At 39.5% G+C, this 23,750-nt stretch overlaps 1 protein-coding gene across 3 annotated transcripts in view; it reads left to right on the forward strand.

The window, feature by feature from the left end:
• LOC114049937 (putative thiamine transporter SLC35F3) overlaps positions 1 to 23,750 on the forward strand; it is a 527,549-nt gene that overhangs the window by 363,358 nt on the left and 140,441 nt on the right. Inside the window, exon 1 of one of the 3 annotated variants that reach the window (XM_027871413.1) lies at positions 91 to 309. The exons of 1 other annotated variant lie outside the window; for it this stretch is intronic. In XM_027871413.1, coding sequence (XP_027727214.1) covers positions 234 to 309 — 76 coding nt within the window. In that variant the 5' untranslated portion in view covers positions 91 to 233. Of the gene's footprint in view, positions 1 to 90; positions 310 to 4,830; positions 4,913 to 23,750 lie in introns of those variants that run through there. One more of the 3 variants, XM_027871412.1, reaches the window with a different exon arrangement.

Here is a 23,750-nt window from a genome sequence, read left to right on the forward strand (position 1 = left end):
AGAGAGAGAGAGAGAGAGAGAGAGAGAGAGAGAGAGAGAGAGAGAGTCAAAAGAAGGAAGAGAAAAGGAGAGAGGAGATAGAAACACGAAACACACAAGAAGCCCCCACACTCACACTTCTATAAGAAGGAGTGGTTGTGTTGAAAATAGGGAAAGGAGAGGGACTCCTGCTGCAGCCGGCTCCAGGATGTAGGCAATCAGCTGAAGAGCTCCTGCAGGCAGACGGGCTCATCATGAAGAAACACTCAGCCAGGGTAGCCCCTCTCAGCGCTTGCAACAGTCCGGTCCTTACTCTAACCAAAGTGGAAGGTAATGCATGTATACCACTGCCCTGTGGGAGGAGGGGAGGAGGAAAGAGTTCAGGGAGATGGAAATCCTCAAGCCGTCCGCAGACATTTAGGGGAGTCTCTAATGAGGAGATACTATATCTCATTCAGTCAGACCTGGCCCACTGTGGCCTGAGCCGTGCCTTCCTTAGGTCCCTTAGGAGCAGGTGGGTGGCTAGGGCTGGGAATGTAAAATCTGCTCCATTGACGGAGACCCAAGTCTGCAGTGCAATGCGTGGGACCGTGTGGGGTGGATCAGTTGGCACCAGCTGCTGCTGTTGCTGCTGCCGCCCCAAGGCTCCCCCACACTCAGACCTCAGGAGCGGCTGAATTTGCTGCAGTGATTTTGGAGGAGTATTGGCCTCTGGGGTGCAGGCTAAGCTGCAGTTACTTGACTTTCTACCGGAATTAGGAAAGGGAACCTTTGGTTCAGACCTAGCCCATCTGGCTCCATCTTGTTGCCAATGTTCCTCCCCCTTCTAGTAGGCTGACCTGCCCCCCACCTGCCTCGGGCCACCTGCCTGCCAGATAGTATCCTGGAGACAACTTTCCCCCTTAAGTTATCATTAAGTTTGAAACATCCACGCTGTGGCAGCGCAGGAAGGTATTGGGGGTTGGGGTGACAGAGATACTGCAGTGGAATCAGATGGTTGGGAATTTTTGTCTACTCTGGTGTCATTCCCAACAGATGCTAAACACTGCAGGAATGGGCAAGGCAATGAGTGTAATTGGCTTCTCTCCAAGTTGGATTTTATTTGGCGTCTCTGCGGTCCCTTTCTCTGAATCCCACAGAGATGAGCTCTTCTTCTGAACCCCCCAGACCTCCTCAGCATCCTTCATGTGCATCGGGCACATGACACTGTCAGCAGTGTTGGCCTTCATGTATGGAATGCAGTAGTTACAGCATGAGCATGTGTACAGGAAGGAGGAGAGGGAGGAAGAGCAAGGAAAGCATCCTCTGAATCCCTGAAGAGTTTTGTCTCATTCCGGTTCCTCTCTAATCTTGCTTAAGTGAGGGGAGAAATTGCCTTCATGCGGAGGAGAAGGGCAGGACTAACTGTGGTTAAGTAATGGTTTGGTTTCTTTAACACCTATACTCTATGGTCTTACAAGAAAATGGGCTGTCTCCTACAAGACACAACTGTAATTAGCTCTTCATGGATCAGAACTCATTCACATGGGAAGGTTGGCACGTATCCTCTTCCTTCTCTATCCCGTAAGCAACAATGCAGTTTTTATCCCTGTACTAATAGACACCAATCACCAGCACCATTTGCACAGAGATTTCTCTCACCCTTTGCCATCTACTCCAGGCAGGCTTGCATGACGTAGGCAAGCCTAAAGAGAAAATCTCCACTTAAAAACTTCAGTACTCATAATATCTGCAAACCACTAGCCAAGAAGCTAGTAAATTCTTCCCCAAACCCCAACTCCCTCCAAGGAGCCTTGAAAATTGATTTGGAAAAAATATTTCCTGAGTCAGGTTCAGGCTTAACAGATGCAGAGAAAGTTGCTATAGGTCCCCAACAAAAACTTGGGACAACATTCAGAAGGAATCACAGTCTTAAAGATGAAAGAGACATTAGAGGTGATCTAGTTCAATGTGTACTTGAACAGAAATTCTGCTCTATGATATCCCTGACAAGTCATCATCCAACCTATGCTTAAATAATTTCAGTGAAGGGGAATCTGGTATTTTCCAAGGCATTCTAATCTACTTTTTGACAACTCTAATTGTTAGGAAGTTTTTCCTTACATTAAGCTTAAGTCTGCTTTTCTGCAAGTTCTATCCATTTATTGCTAATTCTGCCCTCTGGGGCCAAAGAGAAATAATCTGATTCCTCTTCCATGTGGCAGCAGTTAGAACACTTTTCAATTTTTTTTCAGAAAAGCTACTGTGACCCATCTGACTATCTGAGTCTTGTCTTCAGTCTAAACATCTCTAGTTCCTCCAAATGATCCTCATATCAATACAGGCTTGTTGAATTGAGTTGAATATAATATGATCTACAGTACCCTCACCATCCTGGTGGCCTTCTTCTGAATATGCCCCAGCTTGTCAATGCCCTTCTTTATTCTGTTGCTACCCAAGATCTAAAATAGTCCATTAAGATTGTGTAGGATGACCACAGATTCTAATTAACCCAACTCTCAATCCGCCCCACTCCCTTCTTCTTATCTCTATGGATCACTGCCACTGGTGAGGACAAACAATTTTATTTCCAAAGTATGTCTGTATTATGGCAGGAAAGTAGGGAGTTCCCTCTCTGGGGAATGTTGGGCAATGAAGTTATATAACCCACAATATGGATACACCACTCTCTAATCACTCAGCCAAGAAGGGCGCCTACATGCTCCCAATCCCCATTACCATATGCTTCAGCAGTTTCTCTTCTCTCTGCCTGTCTTATCCACCTAGCTTTCCAAGCCAGTCATAGGACTATCATGAACTCCCAAGAACTCCTTAGATTGTTTAATATATATTCACTGAATTTATGACAATTGAGTTTTTACAGACAACCCAGTCATCTAACCATCTCCCAAACCCAGTGGAAAACAAATGCTCCCCATTAGCTCACCTGTGGGATCAAGCACCTGAGTGTTGCTCATGTGCAATGGAAGTCCTTCTTCCTATTCCTGGTAATTTTCTGCCCTTGAGAAACTGATTTTTCCTGCCTGCATAAAGAGCAAGTGACTAACCTCTAGTCATACATGAATAAGGAAAGGAGTAAACTGCTATGTCTGAAGCAAAGGTCCATGTGCCCATACAATTTAGGTATTATCTATGAAGGGTTAGCTGTTATTGTGACTTGTGAGGAGAAACACATTTTAATCAGAGTCCACCCTACTAGGCTGTAAGCTTCATGATGGCAGAGACTCCATTAGTGAACGAGGCTTTGTTAAATACTACTATGTGTCAAGCACTATGCCAAGTACTTAGGATACAAATACAAAATACAGTCCATGCCCCCAAGGACCTTCTATTTTTGTAATGATGGAAGGCTAAAAATAAATGGAGACGATGGCTAGAGAATGGACTTTGGGCCTGAGGAGTAGAGTTGATGAGTGATTCTATAGATCAGAAACAATGGTAGCATCAATTTGATGACCATTCCCAGAACAAGAAGTAGAAAAGCAGAAGATATGTAGGTAATAATAAAACACATGATAAGACATCTGAGACAGAAGTTGCTCTGCACACAATAGTGCTTGATAAATGTTTGTTGAATTGAACTGAATTAAAATTATGTATGGCTGTGATCCTGGCCTAAGTGGAAGAACTTAGGATTGCCCAACACTGGTGGCCAACCTCCTCTTCCTCACCCCACGTAAAGAATATGTATCGCATCTGCTCAGCAAGGCCAGCACTAGGTAAAGCTATGAAGTAAGTGAAGCTTGACTTTTATTACCCTTTTTCTACTCCCCACCCCACCCTCACCATTCTCAGGTACCCAAAGCTTTTTTCATCTATCACCATCTGTCCCTACAGAATCTATGCTCAGAAAGAATCTGTTGTCAGTCACTTAGACCTGAGTGTAAATCAAACAAATTACCTCTCACAGATCACTTTATTAAAGAAATTGAAAGTATCGGTGAATAAATAAAAAAAGGTAGTAGGGGAGAGGGGCTTCCCAAACTCCTGAAATTATACCCAGTAAGGAACCCTCTACTTTGCCCCATATGTGAGTAGCCCTACTGGTCTTTTAATTGCAGCTTTGGTAAGGCAATATAGCTTAATGCAGTGGCCCACAAACTGAAATCCATGAGGTTATATCATATATATATATATATATATATACACACACACACACACACATGTGTACATATATGTGTACACACAATACATGTGTACACACAATAATTTGTATATACAAAAATATAAAATATATATAATGTAGCATATATAGCAATTATGTTGAAATAGTTATATATACATATATGTTATGTACATATGCATATATGTAAATATAAAAGTGTTATTTATACATATGTGTATATATGTAATTATTTCAATTGAATTGGTTTGCTTTATAATCTTATATATTTTATTTTTGTATTTAAAAGCATGATTCAGAGAAGGGATTCTTAGGCTTCACCAGATTACCATCTAAAGGGTCCAAAACCTAAACAAGGTTAAGAACCCCTATCCTAGCAGGTAGAGTGCTGACTTTGGATTCAGAAAGACCTAGCCTTGAATCTCACTTCTGACACTTCTTAGCTGTGTAATTACTGGTAAATGACTCAACCTCTTCCAATCTTCAGTTTCCTAATTTGTAAAATGGGGATAATAATACCTACAGGTTCCACCTCACAAGGTTGTTGTGATGTTCAAATGGGATAGTGTATACATCATACTTTCCAGATTTTAGAATACTAAATGTCAACTATTGATACTATTCACCTGCTCTAATGCTTAGATCCATATAAGGCCTGAGGTTATGAAATGTGGCCTCCTCTTCCCCACTTTGTGAACAGGTGCTTCAAATCCTGAGACAAGCTGGGAATGAGGCTGGACATGGAGTTGTTAAACAGGCCTGAGCTGAGCAGTGTGGCCGTAGATGTGCTGTGCGACAAGCCCTTGAGTGGTGAGTGAGGTACCAACAATGGAGCTGTTGCCATTGGGAAACACTCTGATGCTCTTCCTTATTAGAAGGACTGGAATTTAAGAATATCTTGAAGGATCAAGCTGTGTCAATTGACAGAGTGCCTTTTTTAATCCAAAGGTCAAAGAAAAGAGATAGATTGGAAATTATTATTTTCAAAGAAAAATTGTAATGAAATTCATGTGTCAATTGATGTGCCTGGTCCTTCAAGTGTTAATGAATTCAAATGTTTATGTAACAGACCTGCTGATGGCTCAGGGGATTGCGGACCCTCTCCCACTAAAGTGCCCCACATCTGAGCTCACATGCAGACCAGGTTCATTCTTGGGGGAAGCTAATCCCATAAAGAGAGGGGTCAGATTCTTTCTTATTGTTTCTGGCTCATCATACCACAACCCCAGAACAGAACTATGGAGATAATCACTTGAACAAGGCATAGGTTTGGCTTATGTCTATTGTCTCTCCAAAAAGCATTAGAAAGGTACTTATTATACAAAGAAGGTTTGGAATGGGTCTGCTATTTATTCCCTCCACAACAACAGAAATGGTTAAAACCCAAAAGATTCAAAAACATGTATTGACAGAGACTTAAAACATCAAAAAGTAACCCATAAGTCCTATTACATTCTTCTGGGAGGTCAATACTCAAAACAAAATTGTGTACAGCTGAATAGCCACTTCACCTTCCCCTCAACTCTGCACTCTCTGAAAAACTCCCTTAAGGCTCATGTCTTTGTACAAACCATTTCATGATTTGAGCCCATCCTCTTACCTATAATGAGGAAAAGAAATGCAAGACAGAAGAGACATACAGAGCCTTGACATTTAGACTTAAGTCCACCTAGCCTATGCAAGTGTTCAGTGCCAAATGCAAACAGTTGCCATTGCTACTTGGGGGGTTCAGGAGAGGCACCTTTCCTCAAGGACAGGAAACTCGAGAGATAATTTCAAGTCACACATTCAGAAGATGGGAAGAAGAAGACAAAAGTAGAAGTCATCTTTCTCTTTTAAGCCTATGAGTAAGTGGTTATTTGGTTTAATAGTGAATCTTCTTTGATGAAGCCCCCTTTCCCCTATATCCAGTCATGGGAACTAAAGGATTGTTTCATCATCCTGAAATCCATTAGTTCTAGGTACGTGTATCCCTGAAAGTGAAGGAGGGGTTGTAAATTCAGTATTACTCATACCCTATGGGTTTCTTCTACCCCCAATATATGTGTTTCTAAATAATCTTTACTTAGCAATGTCTAGATTTCTGTTATATCTCCCATTGTAGCTAATAAACCTATACCCCATCAAGAATCCCACATGGGAACTATTTTCTTGAATCATATTTCAATCAGTATCTGTTTTTACCAAATTCTGCTTGATATTCTGAGATAACATAAGTAAGGTATCAATTTGGGCTAAATGTGCTTCCTACATATAGAGAGTACTGTCTAGGGGCAGCTGGTGAGTGCAATGGATAGAACACTGGGCTTGGAGTTTGAATCCAGCCTTAGACACTCACTAATTGTGACACTAGGCAAGTCACTTAACATCTCTCAGCTTCAGTTTATTCAACTGTAAAATGGGGATAATAGCAGCATCTACCTCCCAGGTTTGTGGTGAAGATCAAGTGAGATAATATTTATGAAGCACTTAGCACATAGGTGTTTAATAAATACTTAAATATTTCCTTCCTTTCTTCCCTTTAGTGTGAAAGAAAGGAGGTCCAATCCTCTTTCCTCATAGCACACCAGGACCCATTTCTTAATGTTTCAAGCCTATTAGAAGGAAAAGGAGGGAAAGATCCTTTTTATTTTGTCCCTATGATAAACTCAATGCCCACATACATTTTTTATCTTTGACTCTTTCTTTTGGCATTTCATGTTGAGTTTGGCTTTAGTTCTATTTTTTGAAAGAATTTGCATTTTGTGCACTTGTTTTGGAAGCAGTGAATCATTTTGTTTTGCCTTGGATGCTTGATGCTAGGTAGTCCCCATTTGTGGTGTTTCTGTTTGGATGAGAGACAAGGCTACAGTGAGGGAATTCAACTTACAAAGACTATTTATTAGACTGTGCAATGAGTCTCCCAATGTGCGTCATGAAGTCACCATCATGTGGACCATAGGAAACCAAATTTAGAAATGAAATCCTCATTTACTTTAAACAGTGGATCATCAGAGTACAGCCCCAAATGAATCAAAGGAGAATGGATGAGGTGATTGTTGTCATATCTCACCACTGGCTTCCAAGTCTAGGATGTTCTGTGATCCTGAGACCGGAAGGGAAGAAAGTTTTTACAAAACCAATAGGTACCTAGATTATCAACATTTAAAATCTCTCGTTCATATTAAGTCAAACAAAATACAAATAATGAGGGAATATGGTGTAGTGAATACAGAACTGGCCTCCTAATCAGGAATCCCCAGACTCAAGCAAGCCCCATCACTGACACACATTGTCTATTGAGCTCTGGGCAAGTCCTCATTAGAGAGGCAACTCTCTAAGGCTGTGAGTTGCAGGAACCAATCTGCATTGGGAGTTCCAAAAAGGGGGAGGGAATAAGCATTCATATAGATGCCAGGTACTGTGCTAAGCACTTTTCACAAATACCTTGTTTGAGCCTCACAACAACCCTGCAAGATCAGTGCTGTTATTATCCTCATGTCATAGTTAAGGAAACTGAACTTAAGTGACCTGCCCAGTGCCACACAACTAGTACGTGTCTGCGGCTGGATTTGAACTCAGGGCTTTCTGACTCCAGGGGCATCATTCCATCCACAATGCTAGCTGCCTTTCTACCAATAAGATCTCAAATCTGATACTCCCCCTAACCCCTGCTAAAGTTCATTCCTGTGTTAAGAAGCAATAACTGTAGGGGGCAACTACATGGCGCAGTGGATAGAGCACCCTCCTGAAGTCAGGAGGACCTGAGTCCAAATATGGCCTCAGACCAAACACTTATCACTTACTAGCTGTGTGACCCTGGGCAAGTCACTTAACCCCAATTGCCTTAAAAAAAAAAAGCAATAACTGTAGATAATAAAAGTGACATCAGATATTCTCACGAAAGGGCTGCCCTTTAGTTTGAGGCTGTAAATGCTTTTGCAGGGTCTATTACTATTTACAACTGCTTTTCAAACTTCTCCTGAAGTTTTTGCTCCAGCTGGATTGCTTCAACTCAGCTCCAAGCAGCCAAGTAAGGGCAGTCTGTCTGCTGTCATGGATGTATCCTGTCTTGGTGGAACTGGCTACTTTTCCTTTCTGTGTTATCAGCAGAGTCAGCCCTACTTATTGTGCCATCTGAGTTGGCAATCTCCCATGAGGTATGATTTTAAATAAGAATAGGACTTGGACCCATGCATTTCATTGGCATTGGCATGGAGAACATTTGAGTGTGAAAACTTCCTCTACCAATGCGAACTGGTGCCTTCACTGCCGCTTAGTCATACTTGCAACTTAGTTGCCTAGAGTATGACTTATCCAAAGGCACACCACAAGTATGAATCAGAGACAGGACTCGAACCCAGACTTGAGGCTCTCTATTCACTATGTTCACTACTCACTACTCTTGTAATAATTTTAGAACTATTACTTATAGGCCCCTCAGGCCCAAAATATCTCCCCCTCTGACTTGCCGTCAAACTTTGAGTTGCTACTATTAGGTTCATTCCTTAAGTACATGGGGTGGAATGTAATAATATCTAACTAATGAAAAAGAATACCAGGAAAAGAGGCAGAGAACAGAAAGATCTCCATGTGTATTGGACTTAGCAAGTTGAGGTTTTCATATCATCTTAGATTTTAAATCATTTTTGTATAAGCATAGGAAAAGACCCTCAAAGAGAAGACTCAGTCCTGGGTTATGAAGCAAAAGAGTAGGATTTTTTTTCTTTGCCATCTTTGCCAAAATTTGTTTGCCTAATTAGAACCTGTTGATCTACATCAGAGAGCAGGATGGTGATGTAATGGGATACAGGACAGAAAAGTTTTTATAATAATAACTAACATTTCTATACTGCCTACTGTGTGTCAGGCACTGTACTAAGCTCTTTACAATTATTATTTCATTTGATCCTCATAATAGTCCTGCAGGGTAGGTGCTATTTTTGTCCTTATTTTATAGTTCAGGAAACTGAGGCAAGCAGAGGTTAAGTGATTTGCCTAGGATCATACAGCTAGTAAGTATCTGAGGCTGAATTTTAATCCAGATTGAAGACTCAGGTATTCCTGACTGCAGACCCTGTGCTCTATCTGCTGTTCCTCCTAATTGCCTATAGCTAGGGAGAAGGAATTGGACAAGACTAAGTATATGGTCTGCAACTCAAACCCATGTCTGATGCTATATTAGACCCATGCCAGGGGTCACTTGAACAGCAATGGGGGAAATGAGAGCATTAGACACTTGAAATATTTGACATTTAAATCCTTTCACAACCAGACCCCAACCTACCTTTCCAGTTTTTTTTATGATATTTCCCTTCCTGTATTCTGCAGTCTAACCAAACTGACACTTCTCCCATCCCTTGTGCTTTTTGAGCAAGGCTGTCCCCTCCCTGTAATTGTAATTTATTTCCCTCCTCACTCCTCTTCCTCTTAGAATCCCGAATTTCTTTCCAAGCACAACTCAAGCACCAACTTCTACATAAGGACTTCCCTGATCACCATCTGTTGCTCCTACCAGCCCTTGTCAAAAATCTTATATTTATGCATTTATTTTGTGTATCCTAAGCTTTGTGTGTTGTCTCTCCCAATAGAATATAAATTCCTTGAAGACAAGGACTGCTCCTTTTTTTTTTTTTGGTCTTTGTATTCCCAAAACCTAGCTCAGTGCCATGGGAGGGGCTCAGTAAATATATCTTAACTGAATGAAATGAATACATAGAAGATTGCAGGCAGGGAAGATACTAGCAACAACCTTTTCCTACTAAACAGTTTTGTTTGTGACTTGCCCTGGTTATGGACAGTTTATACTGAAAGTAAACTCACCACTAACTCTGTAAGAAATACTCATTCTGAAGTGCAAGTTGGCAGTCAATGAAATGATGTTTGCTATAAGATATAAAAACCACCCCCCTTTTAAGGAAAAAAAATTCAATACATCCTTATTGATGCTCAGTCCCAGTATCCACTTGAGGTAAGGGATTTGGGGGAGAAAGAATGTTTTCAAAGTCAGCATTTTTCTTATCAAATGAGGTACTCCTCATTTTAAAAACGAGGAAAATAAGGCAGATAGATGTTAATTGACTTGACCAGGATCATTGTTGTTCATCCTTCATTCTCAAAGAGGACTAATGACATTAGGAGGGCGATATCTTGACTTACTCATTGATTGGATGTAAGAGGCAGAGCTACACAAAGTCATCAGCCTTACTCTCTCCTCCAGAGTCATCAAAGTCCAGTGGCAAGACAAAAGTCAATTCACTGGTGATGGCCTGGGATTCAATGGGTAACCTTGGCTTTTCTAAATTGAGTTCTTTCCCATGTCTCAGTTTGTCTGAGGCAATGCCTCACAGGTAAGGGCTTGATGAGAATGGAGACAAAAGATAACCTAATTTACCATCACAAAAATATAATTCTGGGAGAAGAAGATGGTCAAACTTTCTGGCCAGAACCAAAACCAATTGCTATTCACAGAACTAATAAATATCTGAGGCAAAATTTGAGATCAGGTCTTCCTGACTCGAGATCCAACACTCTATATACTGTGCCACCTCCATACATTTTGAGCTCAATGGTAACTTATAGGTCATTGAGTCCAGCCCCATTATTTTACAGATGAGGAAACAAGCTCTGAGATGTTGAGTGACTTACTGAGTCACACAGCTACTAAGTGTCTGCGTCAAGGATACATTGTAAGTCCCCTTCCATTAGTTACCATTTTGTCTTTTTCTCCTCTTAGCTTATTTTCCTCAGAGCCTTTGCTCTAGTTATAATTGGAGCGCCTACCCAGTTTGAACAGAAGACCACTGAGCAGTAGTTGACCACTGAGCAGTAGCTAGCAGCTGGCATGTTATTGTGGGGTATGATCCTTTCTGCTTTGTGAAAAGGTCCTGGTTAGAGCATGTCTATCCGAGAAGAATGGCCAGGCACACAACCCATTAGAAAATTGTTGTTTGCAGGAATGCTGCTGTCTTTATAGGAAGTCCTTGTAGGCTTTTCCTCATCTCTATGCCTCCTCTTGTAAATGCATCCCAAAATACACAAACCCCTTTGGGTTTCCAAGAGCCTAGACTCTGATCAACAGGTCAGATCTTTAAGCCAATTCTGGCTTTGAAACTTAACCTAGGGAATGGGGACTCTGTGTGTGTGTGTGTGTGTGTGTGTGTGTGTGTGTGTGTGTGTAGTGTGTTTTAATCCCTAGTAACATCAAAATATCAGTCAACATTTATTGAACACCTACTGTGTGCAGAGCAAACAGGTTCAAAACAAATCTCTTTAATTGAAAAGTAAAATATATTACTCAGTCCAGGGATCAAGATGCAGTAATCAACTCCTTTCCCTTAGGATATGATCCCCTGACTCTTTCAGCATTATATAAAGCTTAATCCACATCCATTCAGTTTTTCATGGGCCAATAATCCATCTCTTTCAGCATGTGCTACACAAAAGTTGTCTTAATCTTGGTGAATAAAAGCATGCTATTTGAACATTTGGAAGTCATTCAGGTATCCCCTGAGAGATTAAAAAAGAAGAAAGAAAGAGCAATACAAAAATGACTTTTTGCTGATGCAGTGTATCCCAGCAGATTTAACCCAGGCTTCTAGAGCCAGAATTTTGAATTCTAATTCTAGCTTAAAAGTTGGCTCACTGAGGAACCTCAGGAAAACCTTAGTGGACTCCATGCAAAAGGAAGTCAAGTATCTGTCTCAGCCTTTGGAGGTCTGTTCTGCTGAGACCTCACCAGGGACCCAGAGAACTTCATAAATAGGAAATGATTTTATCATGTAATATGCTAATAAGCATCTTCCCTTTTTCTTCCTACCTCTACTTGATACCTTAGAGACCCACTTTACAACAAAAGCATGTCTAGTACATGCAACTTTACCCAAGTCTACACACCACACACACACACATGCACACATACACACACAGACACACACACACACACACACAAATCAGACACCTAGAAAGAAATCTGAAACTCATCTAATTCCACCTCCTCCCTTTAAAGATGAGGAAACTGAGGCTCAAAAGAGTAAGATGAGCAAAATCTGTGATAAGCCCAGTACAGTGGTCTAGCCCAACTATTATCACCTTACTCAGCACCAAATACATTATACATATAGTGTGTGTGTGTGTGTGTGTGTGTGTGTGTGTGTGTGTATAAAAGCAATCCATGGTATCTCATTTCTTTCTCATAGCCAAGATTCATTTTTGGAAACCCTCTTCCAAATGAAAAAAGAAGTCAAATTTCATTCAAATCTGAAATGCAGCTCTTCCTTCTCTTTAACAATTGGAGTTTCAGACTAAAATGTTTGTTTGGGGCCACAGCCCAGGCACATGGAAGTTCTCCAACAAAAACCAGCCTCCAGAAATGAAAGAATCAGGCTATTGCCTCTTCTCCTTAATCCAACTTCCTTAAAAGGTGCCTTTCCTACCCAATGCCAACATTCAGAGGGTAGGAACAGGAGGGGTTATGGGGATTTCCTGAGTTTACTGCACAAGTGCCCATTTTCTTCTCTGTTCCCTTTCCTATATAGCCAAGTTCCATGCCTATAATTAAATAATACCTCAACCCTGCCTCTTAATAAACTACTAATCAATAAACTGCACTGGCTCCCTATTGCCTGTAGGAGGAAATACAAAATGCTCTGTTTGGAATTCAAAGCCCTTCATAACCTATCCCCTTGCTACCTTTCCAGAATTTTTGTGCCTTACTCTCACACACATACTCTTAGATCCATTAACATTGACCTTGTAGTTGTTCCATAAACAAAGCATCCATCTCTCAGCTCTGAGGCATTCTCTCTGGCTGTCCCTCATGCCTAGAACACTCTCCCTCTTCTACTCTGAATATTGACTTCCCTACTTTCAATTTCCAACTAAAGTCCCCCCTTCTATAGGAAGCCTTTCCCAACTCTCCTTAATTCCAGTGTTTCCCTCTGTTAATTATTTCCTATTTATCCTGTATATAGCTTGCTTTGTTTGCATGTTGTCTCCCCATTAGATTGTAAGCTTTCAGGACAGGGACTGTCTTTTGCCTCTTTTTCTCTCTACAACACTAAGTACAATGCATGACACAGAGTAGGTGCTTAATAAATGTTTATTGATTGATTGAAAATCCTTAGCGTCCTTCAAGGCTCACTTGAAGTGCCACCTCCTCTAAAAAGCCTTCCCTTTTTTTCCTTAAATTAACTTGGTTTTGTTTACATATTCACCTTTTTAATCCTTGCCCCCTTCCCAATAAAATGTAAGCTGCTTCAAACAAGGGCCTTGTGTTCATTTTTGTATCTTCACATTGAGAAGCAGCATAGTACATACAGTAAGTAAAGTGTCAGCCTTAGATTAGGGAAGATCAGAGTCAAGTCCTGCTTCTGACACAAACTGTGACCACAGACAAGTCATTTAATGTGTTGATGTCCAAAGGACACTCTCTAAAACTACAAGTAACAAGTGAGTTGCTGATCTGCATTGGTGGAGGAGAGTTTCCATACTGGGAGGTTCCTCAACTGGTGAAATCATAGTTCTTCTCCCTCCCTGCCCCCCCCCAAATAAACAAACAAAAACTTCAGTCCCTGGCACAAAGTAAATACTTAGATAAATTTTGTCTAATTTAGTTCCCTATCAAAAGCATGAAATGCCTATGTGCCAGGCGCTGTCCTAGGTACTGGAGATGCAAATACAAAATGAAGCAGTCTTGGTCCTCATAAAGCTCACATTGTAATGAGGGAAACAGTGCACATACATACAAATAAGTATAAAATGTATACAAAGTTATTTCCAGGATACATATCTAATATGGACAGCTAGTTAAAAATAGAACACGAGGTCCAGTGGGCCCAATGTCAGGAGAGGAAAGATGTGAATAGGAACATTATTCAGATGGGGTTAATGTGGGTAGTATGAGGTATCACAGAGTAGTGGTCCAGGAAGGAAACTATGATCTAGTCAGACTGCAGCTCAAAAGTACAGGAATACTGAGGAGTCAAGACAGTCAAATCCTGCATAGTAATAAAGATGATATTGATTTGTTTGTTAGTCCCTGACAAAGGGATGAAAATGAGGGAAAGGAGGGAAGGGTGGTAAAGAAGCAAATGTCTCATCTCTACACCTATCTAATGGTCAAGGTAGGAATTTTGAGTAGTGCTGAAGCCACACTGATTATAGAGGTGTTGGGCCATGTTTGAGATAACGGCCCATTGCACAGGCACTTCTACATTAGGACTCACTCCAATCTTTTTTTTTTAATCTTAAATATTTTATTTTTTTCCCAATGATATGTAAAGACAACTTGTAAAGTTGATTTTTTAAAACTTTGAGTTCTAAATGTTCTCCCTCCCTCTCTCATATCTCCCCTCCCTGAGACAGTAAGCAATTTGATATAGGTTATACATATGTAATCATGCAAAACATATTTCCATATTAATCATATTGTGAAAGAAGACAAAGACAGAAAGGGGAAAATATGAGAAAACAAAGATAGTAAAAATAATGTGTTTCAATCTGCATTCAGATTCCATTAATTCTTTCTCTGGACGTGGATAGCATTTTTCATCATGAGTCCTTTGAAACTGTCTTGAATCATTGTATTACTAAGAAGAGCTAAGTCATTTATACTTGATCATCATACAATATTGCTATTGCTGTGTACAATATTCTCCTGGTTCTGCTCACTTCATCATGTATCAGTTCATGTAAGTCTTTCCAGGTTTTTCTGAAATCATCCTTGCTTGTCATTTCTTATTGCACAATAGTATTCCATCAAAATCATATACCACAATTTGTTCAGTCATTCCCCAATTTATGGGCATCCCCTCAATTACCAATTCTTTGCCATCATGAAAAGAGCTGTTATAAATATTTTTGTACAAATTAATCCTTTTCCCTTTTTTTGGAATGTCTTTGGGATACAGACCTAGCAGTGGTATTGCTAGATCAAAGACTATGCACATACAACTTTGAGCAAAGTTCCAAATTGCTCTCCCGAAAGATTGGATCAGTTTACAACTCCACCAACAATGCATTAGTGTCCCAATTTTCCAACATCCCCTCCAACACTTATCATTTTCCTTTTCTTTCATATTAACCAATCTGATAGGTGTGAGGTAGTACCTCAGAGTTGTTTTAATTTTCATTTCTCTACTCAATAATGACATAAAGCATTTTTTATGTGACTCTATATAAAGCTTTGATTTTTTTCATCTGAAAACTTCCTGTTCATATTCTTTGGCCACTTAGCAATTGGAGAATGGTTTGTATTCTTATAAATTTGACTAATTTCTCTATATATTTCAGAATCAAGCCTTTATCAGAGACACTTGCTGTAAAAATTGTTTCCCAGCTTTCTGCTTTCTTTCTCATCTTGGTTGCTTTGGTTTTGTTTGTGCAAAACCTTTTTAATTTAATGTAATCAAACTTATCCATTTTACATCTAGTAATGCTCTCAATCTCTTCTTTGGTCATAATTACTTTCCTTTTCCACAGATCTGACAAGTATACTATTTCTTGCTTTCATAATTTGCTTATGGTATCAGCCTTTATTTCTAAATCATGTACCCATTTTGACCTTATCTTAGTATATGGTGTAAGATGTTGTTCTACACCTAGTTTCTGCTATATTGTTTTTTAATTTTCCCAGCAATTTTTGTTAAATAGTGAGCTTTTGTCCTGAAAACTGGGGTCCTAGGTTTATCAAACAGTAGATTTTTATGGTCATTTCCTACTGTGTCATACATATCTCATCTACTCCACTGATTTACCACTCTATATTTTAGCCATTACCAAATAATTTTGATGATTACCATTTTATAATATGGTTTGAGATCTGGTATGGCTAAACCACCTTTCTTCACATTTGTTTTCATTAATTTTCTTGATATTCTTGTCCTTCTGTTGTTACAAATGAATTTTATTATTTTTATCAATCTATGAAATAATTTTTGATAGTTTTATTATTATGGTACTGAATAAATAAATTAATTTAGGTAGAATTATCATTTAATTTTATTGGCTAGGCCTACCTGTGAGCAATTAATATTTTTTCCAATTGTTTAGGTCTGCCTTTATTTGTGTGAAAAGTGTTTTGTAAAGTGTTCATATAGTTCCTGAGTTTGTCTTGGCAAGTAAATTTCCAAATATTTTATATTGTCTACAGTTATTTTAAATGGAATTTCTCTATCTCTTGCTGCTGGGCTTTGTTGGTAATATATAAAAATGCTGATGATTTATATGGGTTTATTTTATATCCTGCAACCTTGCTCAAGTTGTTAATTATTTCAACTAGGTCTTTAGTTGATTCTTTAGGATTCCCTAGGTATCATATCATCTGCAAAGAGCAGTGGTTCTTGTTTTCTCATTGCTTGTTTTCTATTATAATATTGAACAATAGTGATGATAATGAGAATATTTTCTTCACCCCTGATTTTACTGGGAAAGCTTCTAGTTTATCTCCATTACAGATAACATTGGTGATGGTTTTAAATAGACACTACTTATTATTTTAAGAAAAGCTCCATTTATTCCTATGCTCTTTAGTGTTTTTAATATGAATGGGTGTTGTATTTTGTCAAAATCTTTTTGTTTCTGTTGTTTTTGTTATTGATATGATCAATTACGCTGATAGTTTTCCTAATATTGAACCAGCCCTGCATTCCTGATATAAATCTTACCTGGTCATTATATATGATCCTTGTGATATTTTGTTGTAATCTCCTTGCCAATATTTTATTTAAAACTTTACTCATTCCAATATTGAGTTGATTTTCACCTTGGGATAGGGGGACTGTATAATGGAGGGGAGGTAGAGATAGGGCACAAATGCGTCTTTGTAGAGAACAACACACATACTCAATTGGGTATAGAAATCTACCTTACCCTACAGGAAAGTAGGAGAGGAATGGGATAAGAGAAGGGGCAGGGTAATAGAAAGGAGGGCAGATTGGGGAAGGGGGTAGTGAGAAGCAAAACACTTTTGAGGAGGGACAGGGTGAAAGGAGAGAGAGAATAGAATAAACATTGGGGAAATAGGACAGAGGGAAATACAGTTAGCAATAATAACTGAAAAAAATTTAAAAGCAAGTTTCTCTGGTAAAAGCCTAATTTCTCAAACATATAGAGAACTGAGTCAAGTTTATAAAAATAAGAGCCACTCCCCAATTAATAAATGATCAAACAATATGCACAATTTTCAGGTGAAGCAATCAAAGCTATCTATAGCCATATGAAAAAATGCTCTAACTCAATATTGATTAGAAAAAAGCACATTAAAATAATTCTGAGGTACTACCTCATACCTATTAGATTGGCTAATAGAACAGATAAGGAAAATGACAAATGGTGGAGGGGATGTGGGAAAAAAAGGAGACATTAATGCACTCCTGGTGGAGTTGTGAACTGATTCAACCAATCTGTAGAACAATTTAGAACTATGCCCAAAGGGCTATAAAAATCATGCATATCCTTTGATCTAGAAATACTGCTAATAGGTCTATAGTCCAAAAGAGACTAAAAAAAGGAAAAGGACCCATACATACAAAAATATTTTAACAGCTCTTTTCTAGGGGCATAGAATAGGAAATTGAGGGGATACCCATAAATTGGGGGATGGCTAAATGAATTGTGGTATGTGAATATGATGGAATGATGAGCAGGATGTTCTCAGAAAAACCTGGAAAAACTTATATGAGCTGATGCAAAGTGAAATGTACTATGTACAAAGTAATGGCAATATTTTAAGATTATGGTTTGTCCTTCATTCTTGAAGAGGACCGTGACATCAGGGAGATGATGACATGACTTGTAATTGTCTTTGATTTGAGGGAGGGAGGGCTGTGCAAAGTCACCAGCCTCACTTTCTCCTCTAGAGCCATCTGGGTCCAGTGGCCAGATATGGATCAGGATGACTGGGGATGACCCAGGATGCACTGGGAGACCTTGGTCCCTTTATGCTAAGGTCTTTTCAGATTCTCACTTTGAGAGAGGCAACATCCATTTAGTGAATAGGCCTCTTTAAGAAGTGAGCCAAGGGATGGTCCCTTTAATCAAAATCAAACTAGGAGGAGAAGACTCTCAGGGTTGCTGGCCAAAAGGTAAGCAGTTACTATTTACATTCACTCTGAGCCAGTTAGGCCCAAAAAATAACCATTAAGTGGTGGTTGGGCAGGGACCTATTGTTGTCCAATCCATGAAATCCAGAGTGAATTGGGTTTCAGGCTTGGTCTTTGAAAAAGAAATCTAGCCAGTAAATAAATGCCAAGTTAAATCATCTCCCTGATGTCATAGTCCTCTTGGAGAAGGACAAACCAGAACCTGTAGCCTGAGCTGCCTGAATGGGGACCCAGCTGGCCAGTTCCAGTTGGACAACTCTGCTTGTCCTCTCCTCTCTGCTTTCCTCTCTTCTCCTCACCTCTTCTCTCCCTTTTCCTGAGAGTGTTCTGCCCAAAGGAAGGTATATTTTCATGGCTGAAAGTTACCTATTTAACTTGGTGTTTACTGGCTACATTTCTGTCTCAAAGACCAAGCGTGAAACCCAATTCACTCTGGATCTCATGGATTGGACAATAGGTCCCTGCCCAAGCACCACTTAATGGTTATTTTTTGGGCCCTCCTGGCTCAGAGTGAATGTAAATAGTAACAGTTTCTCTTTTGGCCAGCAACCTTGAAGGTCTTCCCCTCCTAGTTTGATTTGGATTAAAGGGATCATCCCTTGACTCACTTCTTAAAGAGGCCTATTCACTGAATGGATGTTGCCTTACTCAAAGTGAGAATATGAAAAGACCTTAGCTTAAAAAGACCAAGGTCTCCCAGTGCATCCTGGGCCATCTCCAGTCCTCCTGCTCTATATCTGGTCACTGGACCCAGATGACTCTGGAGGAGAAAGTGAGGCTGATGACTTTGCAAAGTCAGTTGCAAGTCATGTCATCATCTCTCTGATATCAGGGTCCTTTTTGAGAAGGAAGGATTGTAAGATGATCAGCTGTGAATGACCTAGCTACTCCCAGCAATACAATGATCCAAAACAACTCTGAAGGACTTAACAATGAAAATGCTATCCATCCCTGGAGAAAGAATTGATGGTGTCTGAATACAGATTGAAGCATACTTTTTTTTTTACTGTCTTCATTTTTCTTGGGGATTTTTTTGGTCTATGTTTTCTTTCACAATATGACTATTATGGAAATGTTTTGCATGACTACACATGTGTAACCTATATCAAACAGCTTACCTTCTCAATGAGGGGAGAAGGAGAAAGGAAGGGAATGTAGAACTCAGAGTTTTAAAAACGAATGTTAAAAACTGTTCTTACATATAACTAAGGCAAAATAAAATATTAAGTAAATTTAATAATAATTTTTAAAAAACGAGTCTTTGCTCCTCGACTGTGGTCCTCTGAGGACCAGAAGGGCTACAAATGAATTAAATTGACTCCCAATCTGAGGGTCTCACTAAGCAAATTTTAAAAGAGTAGAAACAGAAAATGAACCAAAAGGTAACTTATTCACAATTACCTATGTGATCTACCTTGAACCTATAGCTTTTCTCCAAACTAACAGTTTTGTTATATTAGCATTGTTCATAAGTTAGGCCACAAGATTGACTTAACTGAGAGACAAGGAGATAGGAAGTGAAGCACGACCTCAGACACTTAGTAACTCTGTGATCCTGGATAGGTCATTTAACCTCTGCCTGCCTCAGTTTCTTCATCTGTAAAATTAGGATAATAATAGTACCTTCCACCTAGAGTTGTTATGAGAATAAAAATAATATCTGTAAAGTATTTTGCAGCAGTAATGTGCTATATAAATGTTGTTGTTGTACTTTAGTCATTTTTCAGTCCTGTTCAACTCTTCATGACCCCAAAGATGCTGAAGTGGTTTGTCATTTCTTTCTGAGGCCAATACTGTTTGCTATTATTAAAATTCTGGGAGGAAGAATAGGGTAGTGGATAGATAGCCAGTCTCAAACCCAGCAAGAGATGAGTTCAAGTCTTGCCACCATCATATGGAAAATGTTCCAGCATTGGTAGAAGGAACTTCTTTATCTCAAAGTTCACTGTACCAATGAAATCCCAAGTCCTGACTTTATCCTTATCCTAATTAAATGGATAATGATCACAGAGAACAGACAACTTGAACTTCCAAAAAGCATAGATTTTCTAATTCAAATGAAATTTCTGTAGTCAGAGAAGGTGAGATCCTTCCTGAAATCTGTTGGATTCAATTCCATTCAACAAGTATGCCCACTATGTCCAAGATACCATACTAGGGGCTATGAAGACTAAAAAAATGAGCAAGGCATAGTCATCATCTTCAAGAGTCTTGGTTCTGTCACCTACTTGCTGTGGGCAAGAACCTTAACTTTTCTAGGCCTCAGTTTCCCCTCACAAAAAGTGGGAATCATACTACTTGTTCTGCTACCTTACAGGGTGGTTGTGAGGATCAGATAAGATAATGGTTGGGAAGGCACTTTGTTGACTGGTACAATGAAAAGAGCACTGGCTCCAAAGTCAAGAGAACCTGGGTTCAAATCCCTCCTCTGATTCTTACTACCCATATGACCTTAACCCTCATTCAAAGTCACTCAAACTTCCTGAGCCTCAATTTCCTTTTCTATAAAATGATGGTGTCGGACTACATGGCCTCCAAAGTCCCTTCCAGCTCCAGCTCCAGCTCCATGCTCCTATGACTGTGAAATATATTATAAATGTAAGCTATCCACCCTCATAGAGAAGATAAGAAACATACAAATAACTACAATACAAATTCAACTGTTAAAAGTGACTTAAGATGGATACAAATAAAATGCATGAGGAGCACAGAGTAAGGTAAACTGACTTCAAGATTGAGGAATCAGGAAATAGGCATTTAATTCTGTTCTTGAGTAGAGAAGCAACCTCCCATAGGCTGGTGAGAGGAGAGAGGAAAAGGAAGAGGAGAACAAAGGCAGGAAAGTAGAGAGTAGAATTAGGGTAGAATGAGTAAACCATGTAGGCATGATCATATGGTTCATGAAAGGTAGATAGGATCATTATGAAGCACCTACTGATTAGATGTAGGAAGAGAAAGAGAGTGAAGAGTGAATGATCATAGACCTAAAGTTCAAAGGGACCATAGAGTTCATCTGGTCCAATCCTTCCATTTTACATATGAAGAAACAGACCCTCAGGGGTTAAGTGACTTGTCTAAAGTCATACAGGCAATAAAAGACAGAACTGAAATTTGAAGTCAGGTTCTATGACTCCCAAACTAAATGCTTTTCCTACTGTACCAGGCTGCTTCCATGACGTTAGGTTTCTAGCCAAGGCAACTGTGGTTCCATTAACTGAAAGGCAAATTAAAGGGTTGATTGGGATTGGGTGAAGGTTTGTTATAATCAAGGAACGGTAACTGCCTTTGCTCTGGGACACTGAAATTCCAAGTATGCTAACAGAACTTGAATTGTTTCTTTAATATAGAAACAATTGAGTTTAGCACTTACATAGTAAGTATAATTTTTTACCAGATGGTGCCCCTCCTCCTCAAGCTGACCACATCCCAGGGGAGTTTCTCCACAGACCTGTCCACCCAGTCCTACTTCTCAAGTCTATTGTCCTCCCTACATCACCGCTGCAGAAGTCTTAGATAGCCTTCCATATAGGGCTAGCCTCCAAAAGTGTCCATCTCTCTCTCTCTCCCTTCTTTCCCTGAAACCGAATTAATCCAACAGTTGCTAATTACAGCTCTCTTGAGGAGGGAGGGGTAGGAGGCAAGGATTTTTTTTTCAGAGAAATATTGAATTTGGGGTGTTGGCAAGACAGGATTGTGGTGTTATCTCAAGAACAGAAATAGGATGGCTCAAGGAAAAGTAACATTGAAAATGACTGGAAAAAAGGGTTAGAATTTTTCAGTTAGAAAATGTATACTGTGGGGAGTTTTCCTATATTTCTAACAACAGAAAATAAATACCTTTGCTAACTCTATTTAACATATTGGTTCAATCTTTTCTTCTCCAAACAGCAAGTGGTTTCTTGTTATGGGCAATGAATTGTACTGGGATTCTAGACTAAAGAGCTTTTCCTTCCTGAGCAAGGCAGAGTCAAAAAAGGAGATCCCCTATCTCATGATGCCCGTCATCTGCTGCCAACACTGCTGATGTCTCATTTTGCCTGCCAGACCTGTTTAAAAGGCCCACTTCAAAAATTGCAAGGACTGTGCACTGGATTTGGGAGTCTTTTAGGGTTTTCACTATTCCCTGCAGTTCATATTCACATGCACCTTTGCTAATTTTGTTCCCCAACATCAAGAAACTTTCACCCTTCCTCCATTTATCTCAATTCCACAGATCCTTCAAGGACTCAATGAAAGTCACAACTTTTCTAAAGTTTTTTCTCACTGGTCAAGCATTCCATTTCCTCTCCTTTTTCCAAACCAATTTGTTTTCATTTCATTTGTGTGTGCTTCTTCCCTATCCCCCACAGTTCTGAGCACATGTAAAGGCTTAATAAATGCTAATTAATTTGTTTAAAATATTCACAAGTACATATTGTCTCTAAAATATATTATTATATATATGAGTATCATATACATTATATATTATTAGTGATAGAATAGGATAAGATTCATAATTGAGCAATAATTATTGTTATTTCATGTCTGTTATATTAGATAATATTACATAATACTATACTATATGTGAAATATATATGCTATATCATATACAATATTATATAACATCGCATGTAACAAAATATAAACTAATAATTAGTGACAAATTATTTGTTTATGTCATATCCATATCTTATATGATGAAATTAACCCCTGCTCTCAAAAAGTTTACAGTCTATGGGGAGAGAAGAAATAGTTTTGCAAAATATGAGAGTTCATAAAATCTTGTAAAATCTTTAGAAAGACCTTCAAAAGTCACCTAGGATAGAGATGTCAAACATGCATCCAAGTGGGACTCCAACCACATTAAAATGTAATTGGGAAATATTTAGCAAAATAAATACAAATACAATAGAATACCAATATGTTAATATGTGATTTTCTTAGGCAATATGAGCCTGCAGGAATCTTCATGTGCAGGTTGGTGGCCCCCATTTCTATTTGAGTTTGACATCTCTGATCTATTCCAATCTGTACCTGAAACAGCAATCCCCTCTGCAACATTTGTGAAAATTGCCCTCCAACCTCTGCCCAAAGACATCCAGAGATGGGGAATTCAACACATCTACCCTGTGCCGGTCGCGCCGTGCACTCTCCTCCTATAAGGAGCAGGCTGCCAGAGTCATACTTACCAGTCTTCGGTGCCCACCCAAATAAACACAGAGACAAGCCGATCAGGAGGTGCAAACACTTGAGCTTTATTCAGAGGCCATCACAGCAAGGCCAAGCAGGAAAGCCAGAGCAAGAGAGCAGGAGCAAGAGAGAGCAAGCTCCGATCTCTACTGTTCCTTAAGTACCTACTAGCCCCTCCTCCTCAGCCTGCCTACTAGTCATTGATAGTAGGATCAGATACCGGAAGGGGATGTCTGGGTTTAGCGCTGCACCAAGGGAGAGGAAGTGACACAGAAGGCTAGGACCGGATACAGGAAGGAGACGTCTGGTGTTAGTGCATAGACAAAGGGAGGGTATGTGACACAGGAAGTCAGGCCCAGATACCGGGAGGAGGCGTCTGGGGTCAGTGCCACACAAAG

The sequence above is a fragment of the Vombatus ursinus genome, unplaced genomic scaffold (assembly GCF_900497805.2).
Source record: "Vombatus ursinus unplaced genomic scaffold, bare-nosed wombat genome assembly UNPS02014798.1, whole genome shotgun sequence".
Classification (NCBI taxonomy): domain Eukaryota; kingdom Metazoa; phylum Chordata; class Mammalia; order Diprotodontia; family Vombatidae; genus Vombatus; species Vombatus ursinus.